This window comes from Terrapene carolina, unplaced genomic scaffold, assembly GCF_002925995.2.
Source record: "Terrapene carolina triunguis isolate 2854851 unplaced genomic scaffold, T_m_triunguis-2.0 Scaffold629, whole genome shotgun sequence".
Classification (NCBI taxonomy): domain Eukaryota; kingdom Metazoa; phylum Chordata; order Testudines; family Emydidae; genus Terrapene; species Terrapene triunguis.
In genome coordinates, this window is record NW_020664980.1 from 15,944,859 (window position 1) to 15,952,663 (window position 7,805).

At 53.0% G+C, this 7,805-nt stretch overlaps 1 protein-coding gene across 1 annotated transcript; it reads right to left on the reverse strand.

Moving 5' to 3' along the window:
• Positions 1-3,867: 3,867 nt before the first annotated feature.
• Positions 3,868-7,200, reverse strand: HAND1 (heart and neural crest derivatives expressed 1). Its single transcript, XM_024214227.2, has 2 exons — positions 6,709-7,200; positions 3,868-4,745 (listed from the first exon to the last, which is right to left on the reverse strand). The coding sequence occupies exons 1-2, from the start codon at positions 7,198-7,200 to the stop codon at positions 4,644-4,646; spliced, it is 594 nt and encodes a 197-aa protein (XP_024069995.1). The 3' UTR covers positions 3,868-4,643.
• Between the last annotated feature and the right edge of the window lie 605 nt (positions 7,201-7,805).

The window sequence follows — 7,805 nt, forward strand, 5'->3', positions numbered from 1 at the left end:
CTGTCCTTCCCTGCACCCCTTTCTGTGCCCTTCCCCAGCCCCCTGCATCTCATACCCTCCTCCTGCCACCTCCATGTCTCTTGGCCCCTCCCTCTCTCTGTGCCCCCCGCCTGGCACCCTATTCTCTGCCATGTGATCCCCTCCTCTCTGCCTGGAGGATCAGTACTGGTATAACTGGCTGCTCCCTGTTATGCTCTAGTTCAACCACAGGCTGCTGAGTTTGACGCAGGGATCTCTGCTCTGTGCTACACAGAAGGTCAGATTCAATGGACATAATGCTTCCTCCTGGCCTTAAAAATCTATGAACTACTTACCCCCTCTCACCCCGGAGGAAGTGGAAATGGACCTGATTACTGACTTGTAAATGGCGCTGTTCTGCAGCTGTGGGGATAATCCTCCATAAGGCATTTTAGTGTCCAAGTCCATGGGTTTGATGTACACTGCGTTTGAAATAGGCCAGCTCCCACGGACAACACCCAAAGAACTCTCACAACCCATTGTGCATAGCCTGTGGGCGCCCCAGAGCACAGGCCTAGTTTTAAATCGAAAGCACGCTGCTTTCAGCTCAGCTCTCAAGAGCAAAAATGCGCCTGGCCTGGCGTTCCTGGTCATGAGCAGCCTTCCAATAACAAGGGTGCGGTCCTGTCTTCCACAGGCCCCTCCACGCTGACATTGATTTGAATGGCACTTTGGAGTACACAGGGAATGCAGGATTGGGCCCCAAACCTGTGTGTGCAGCTAGGCCTCCGAAACAACCCTCCAATAACCAAACGTGGGCACGTGAAACAAGGGGGAGGGGGGAATCCAGCGTCACGCTCTTGCTAAGCATCTGTGACTCAAGCAGGGTTTAAGCTTGTGAAAAGGGTTGTATTTCACCCTCTGGGTAGATAGGGAAGCGACGGAAGGGGAGAGCTAGTCTCCAGCGTCAGAGATTCCTGGATCAGAATAGCGTGTTGTGTCTGTGCTGCGTGGAAGCAGAGAGGTAACTTCCTTCTTTTCCAAATCCCATAAGGAATCTCACTTCTGTGTTTACTGTGGGGCCGTGCAGGCTTTGAGTGGAAGCCAGTGAGCTAACGGGACATCTGCAGAGCCAAAAAACCCTGCGGCAGCGAGTCTCCGAGTGACTTGGGCTCGCGCCACTGGGCTAAAAATAGCCATGCAGACGTTCGGGCTGGGGCTGGAGCCTGGGCTCTGAGACCCAGCGAGGCAAACGGCTACATGGCTCTTTCTAGCCCTGTAGCGGGAGCCTGAGCCAGTTGACCTGGGCTCTGAGAGTTGCTGCCATGGGGTTTTCTTTGCTGTGTTGTCATCCCCCATAAGACTTCTCACCTGAGCAAGAGAGGCAGGACACTCGGGGTTAACACCCCAGTTTGACCGTCCTCCCTGGTTCAGCACAGCACTTAAGCATGGGCCTGACTTTAAGCACACACCTCAGTCCCATTAAAGTCTATCAGTGGGACTTAAGCATGTGCCTAAGTGCTGTGCTGGTTGGGGATTGGGCCTAAAAGCACATGTAGCTGAATCGGGACCCAAGCATGCTCAGGAAACCCCATCACTGTAGGGTCGAATCCTTCAGTCCTTCCCCAGGTCAGACTCCCCTGGGCTTCCCCAGGAGTTTTGCCTGGGTGAGTGTGGCAGGAAGGGGCAGGTTGCACATATTCTGCAGAGAAGTGGCCCTCATGCACAAGGAGGCGAAATCAGGGCAGCCCTCACCCTGGGTCCCATGGGTTTCTCCCCACCCCCGGCATGGCTTGAAGGAGCTGGGTTTCTCTGGTAGGGATGCAGGATCTCCAGAGAGATGAACAAAGGCACACAGGCAGCTCTTTCCTTCCAAGGAGGAGCTCAGCATCTTTCTCTGTCATGTTCCCCATTCCCCCTGTGCACTGTGGGGGGAGGGGGGTGGAAGGGGCCTGGCTAGCTCCCACAAAGGGCAGAGGCCCTTGGGTTGGCAGCCCACTAAATAAGCAAATAAATAACGGGTAAAACGCCCAGGCAAAATGCTTGAGCTTTTGATGCTTTGATCGTCTCAAACTCGGGGCGGGGCCTGATCCATCTCTTACTGACGGTGGTGTAAATCAGGAATAACTGCATGGGAACCAATGAGGTTACGTAGGGTCAAGCTGGTGTCATGAGAGAGGGATACGGCCTCTAATTACACAATATTCTGGGGGTTGTGTGGTAACTGCACAGGGCCCTGATTCAAGGGGAAAGGCCGGTTGCCTGGGGGAAGGGACATGTAGGACTGCATCCCCATGCTGCCGGGTCTAGGCAGCGGAGTGGGCGCCAGGAGCCGTCTGCTCGTGGTGTTTCTCAGTGCTTGTCGTTAGCAGAGGCTTTGTGGAGAGTCCCAGCAGCCTTTGCAGACGGCCGCCCGGCCCTTCGGGTCACACACTGCCGGCGCTCTGTGGTCCCAGCGCAGTCGTTATTACAGAGGTGTTTTTCCTCATTAAAATGTGCCCGGCTTTTTGATCTCGCTTCTCTTGGCTTTGCTGAAAGAAGGTTATTTATCCCCCTGCACAAGTCGGAGGGGCCAGTGATTTGGTTTTGTCCATGTTTCGTTTGAAATCCGCAAAAAGGTTTCCTTTGACTTGCCACATTAACACTAATGGAGTTTCCACCCCTATAAAACACAGGGGATTAACCCTTCAGACTCTGAAAAGTCCCTTGTTTCCCCCCAGTAATTATCTGTGTGTGCAGATGACTATACATACACGGAGAGATGCTGCACATCCACACACTTCTGTACGCTGCACAATGTGTGTGCTGGCTATATGAGTGTATATGTATATTCAAATCAATATAAGATGTGACCATACAATAAATATTACTTCTAGATATAGATCTAGATATATTGGTAATATAATGTCTGTATTTTGTATGAATATTTAGATACCTATATAATAAAAATACACACATAAATGTAATAAAAATACACATATATCTTTGGGTGCAATGCTTAGGCCTCTGTTATGCAGGAGGCCAGACTAGATGGCCATAATGGACACTTCTGGCCTTAAATCTATTAATCTGCTGTCAATATATATAGTAACTATATATTTCTAAAGGAATATATACTGTAGGTACGTGGGAGGGACATCCACTATCTAATACACTGTATCTCGATCGATACAGCTCTAGCTCTCCTCTCTGTTGATATCTATTTGGATACAAGAAAGATATCAGTACAGGGCTTAGTACACCAAAGCCACAAACTAAGTGATGCTTCCAGGTACCCCTGCAATATAAAGAGAATAATAGGCAGGGGTGCTGGGGGTGTAGCAGCACCCTTTAGCTTGAAGTGGTTTCCATCATCTACAGGGTTTAGAGTTTGGTTCAATGGCTCTCAGCACCTCCACTATATAAATTGTTCCAGCCCCCTGCTAGTAACATCCTTGTATAGGTTTTATGCTATATATGCATATAATAATCTAGATATGTCGATTTAATTATCTCTAGAGCCCACAGTATTATACATAGCTCTAATATTATCAGCAGTGTCTACATGTGGCTTTCTCTACATCTATACCGAACCCAGATCTGATCTGTTCTATACACACACCTAGTGCACTATCAGATCTATGTTACAATCCGAAAGGGGTCAATTGATCAATGCTAATTTTCCTGCTGCTTTTAGTATTTTATATAAATCCGTTTTTAAAAGAAACACCCTGTTTTAGCCGTTCAGAGAACGCCTCCGTCCTTGTCCGTTTCATCCGCAGCAAAGCATCTGACTGCGGGCTGCTGGGCCAGCCCTGGGGGCACCGCGGTCTGGCCGAAAAGGGGAAAATCCGTTTTAATAAAACTTTTATTTATTTTTTTTTTAAATCCACATAAATAGTTGGCTTGGCGAACCTGTTTTCTCGGCAAGTGGTCATACAAATTTGAGGTAGAAAACCCGGCACAGGAAACTTCCCAAATGCGTTAGGTAGTTTAAATACATCAACACATTTCAACAACGTGGGGGTTGTATTTACAAAAATAAGAACAAGGTGTTTCCCTCAGACTGTTGGGCGGAAGGGCGGGAGCCAGCCAAACACTGGTTACAAAATAAATGAACTGAAAGGTTACAAAAAAAAAATTAGTTGAGGGCTCATTCGATTCAAGCAGCTCTCTCTGCATTAGGTCCCGATCCTGCATTCACTCACCTCACAGGGCAACCTCCCGATATTACTGCCTCTGCATGTCCACCAGGATCAGAATCCGCCCCAGACTGCCCAGGCAGAAACGGATCCTGCCTACCGCTCTTATTTGTGTTTCTGCTGAGAGTCCATATTGCATCCGTTTCATTTTTATGGCGAAAGGAGACAGAGACCAGGGGATGCCTTCAGCAAGGAGAAAATTAAGGCCGCTGGAAAAATAAGGTAGGGAAGCGATTCCAATTCCGGAGCATTTAGAACAAGCAGAGCGTGTTTCGTTTACACTAGAGTCACCCTGTTTCTCACGAGTTCTTTTCCTCCTGCCCAGTTCTTCATATTCTCCCCCCCTCCTGGATTTCTCCCCATCTCCAACCCTTTTTCCTTCTTAAACATTGCACATGATAAGAGCGATTGGTTACACTCCCAGCCTGACGAGCGCTCAGGGGGGGAAAAATCTTCTGGATCGGTTTTAAAAATGAGTTCGGTCTTTGATTTGTGTCTCTCTTCTCACTGATTTAACTCCAGAGCCCAGACCTGCTGAGGCCAACCAGTCCTTCCTTTAAGCTTTTTCTCTCCATGGCCTAGGGAATGCGAGTAGACTTCAGGCTGCTGCAGAAAAACACAAAGCCAAAGGGGGGGGGGAAACACAAAAGGAAACACGGGTAAGTGCTTAACAAAAATAAATATAAATTTAAAAGATGAAGGGGGGGGGGAGAGACCAAATATTTACGAGCAAGGATTTTAATAAGAAAAACACATCAAAGCGGCTGCGTTCTACTGTATACCACTGCTTGTATATTTCAGGCGAGTGCTGTTAAAAAGATGGTATATTGTGTTACTGTTTATAAATGTTAGAGATCGGGGCAGGGCCATAAATTTGCCTTTATTCGCCGTGCTTTTCTAAACAGTGAACGCGGCGTTATTGTAAGTCCACGCTCCTGTTGGTAAATACAACGGGGCTCTAGTCAATTACACACTATTCGCTTTAAGCGCCAAGGCGGTTCTGTTCCTTTGAATGAGAGGGAAACGAGGAGTTGCGCTTGAAAAATATTAAGCTCCCGCAACCGGGAGGGTGCTCCGGGTTTTGTTTGGTGAGGAAATGATTTCCTCGGCCACGGTAAAAGACAAGCTCCTTTTTAAAAGCGAGGCTAGTTTTGGTCTTTTCCTCCAAAATGCGGCCCTTTCCCACCAGCGAGGCGCGTTGGGAATAATCATGCCAACGAGGCGGGGATCAAGGCGTATTTGTGTTTTAATCGATCCGCGAATTTTCTTTGGATTCGATTATTGACACACCCCGAGCCCGGAGACGTTCTCGGGGTTTGGGTGAGCGGCGGATCAGCACCGGGGTCGCCTGGGCTGGCGCTTTCGTTTCAAAATCAGGACTAGAGCGCAGCGCGCCTGTTGAGAAATGTAAGCAAACAAGCCCTTGATTTGGGGGTTAAAGAAAACGTGGCAGGAGGCGGCGGTTCCCCCAAATCGGGTTTGTAACGGGAGTAGCAGCGCCAAGGCTGGGATTCGCTGTGTGGACGCGTTTATCGACCTGTGTTTAGAACATGACCGGGGTTACAGTCTGGCCCGTGTCACGGCCCCGCTCAGTGGGGCTGTAACGGGGGCAGACTGTGTCCCGCGCTCCCTCTCCCTCGCTAGGTAGGAAATGGGCTGGGGCGAAGCTCGGGTGTCCCAGTGGGGTTCGGATTCCCACCACCGGCGGGGTTTTTGTTTGCAGCGTCCAGAAAAAAAAAAGACTCGTAAAAACATTGCCGCGAAGGAAGGGCCCGAGTCTGACTGTCCCTGGAAGCCCGGCAGGGAGGCTGGGGCTGCCCATCGCATCCAGGCGCTCCCCCACTTTTCCAACTAGCCCGAACTGGAGCCAGGCCTGGCAGCTGGGGGGTGGGGAGGGGGGATTTCCCATTTGCAATGTTTAAAAGCTTCCCGCCTCCCCCTTAAGAAAGGTGCGAACTGTTGAAGCAGCTCCACGCGATGGGGGATTAAACAGGGACCGTTTAGACCGCAGGGGGGAATCGGAATACGGAGCCCCCTGCCCTGGGCTCTGGCGAAGATAAACCCGGGCTCCAGTCAGCGGAATAAAACCCCAGCGCAGCGTGTCTATGGCGCCTAGCCGCATCCGCGCTGCAATCTAATATCCCGTGCAGCAGAGCAATATTCTTGCAACCTGCGCTGCGGCGTTGCGCGCATCACCAGCGGGAGCATTTATCTGCTGCCCTCGGTGTGGCCGGGCGTAGAGCCGCGGGAAATCACGCTACGTACCACCCCCCTGGACCTTCGCCGGAGCTGCCTCTGCCGGGCGAGCTCGCAAAGCGCGGGGCTCGCCGGCCAGCAGAAAGCTCGCTGCCCGCTAACCCACGGGCCGGGCACAGGGGTGGAACCAGCCCCCCGTGCAGGGTAGCTGAGGTCCCATGCGGGAGAGCGGCCGAGGCGGTAAACGCCTCCCATGCACCGGGGCATCCCACTGACCTGGGCACCTTTCTGGGCACGGCCCTAGGGAGCCCAGAGCAACGGCTCGCCTTAGCCCGCGCTGCCCCTCGTCAACCGGCTCCCCCCTCGGCCTTACCGGCTCCCTTTTCCGCTTGCTCTCCCGGCTGTCCGTTTTCTTGAGCTCGGCCTTGAAGCCCTCGGTCTCCCCGGCCTGGCTGTCCTTGGCCAGCACCTCCATCAGGTAGGCGATGTAGCTGGTGGCCAGGCGCAGGGTCTTGATCTTGGAGAGCTTGGTGTCGGCCGGCACGTTGGGGATGCACTCCCGCAGCTCGGCGAAGGCGCTGTTGATGCTCTCGGTCCTCCGGCGCTCCTTCTTGGGGCCCACGCCTTTCCGCCGGCCCAGCCGGCTGCTCAGCGCCTCCAGCCGGCTGGGCCCGTGGCCGGGCCCCGGAGCCCCGAACTCGGCGCTGGGGTAGCGGGAGGGCTGCCCGGAGAGCTCGGGGGACACCTCGGCCGGGTTGAGCACCCAGCTCTGGAAGTAGGAGCGCTCCGGGTGGCACCTGGAGGCCGGGCTGAAGAGGAAGGGCTCGTGGAGCAGATGGTGCTGGTAACTCCCCACCAGGTTCATGGTCTGCCCGAGGCGCGGAGCGGTCCCGGAGAAAGAGCCCGGCTGGAGAGATCTACCCTGCCCTGGGCTCGCCTAGGCAGCCTGAGCCATCCCTTGCTCCAACACCCCCTGGGCCGGACGGGGCAGCCTCCTGCCTGCTCTCCCTCGAGCCTGGGCGACTCTCCGCAGCTCAGATGCTCCTCCAGGCCGGGGAAGCCAGGCCCTGGAACGGCTCCTTAGCAAATTCTCTGCTGGGACGTTTGTCCTCGGCACCCAGCTCTGCTGGCGGGGGAAAGGGGTGTGTATGTGTGGGAAGGGGGGTGGTTTTTTAACCCTTCTGCAGCCTCCCAGCTCTGCCTTTATATAGGGAAGGGGGCTTTGATGTCAAACTTTCCCCAGAGCCAATGGAAAGGGGAGGGTCCGTGGCAGAAGGGGGGAGGAGGGAGAAGTGCCCCCGAGCTGTTTGCTTTGCCAGGCTGAGTTTATTTGCGCAGTACTTTTATCACACCTTGCTGTTTGCTCCCGCCAGTAAAGCGGGGTCTGTGTCAAACACGGACTCGGAGCAATAAAAGACCATCCTGGAAATCAGACAGAGCGACTGCGCTCCCCCGGCAGCCCCGCCAAGA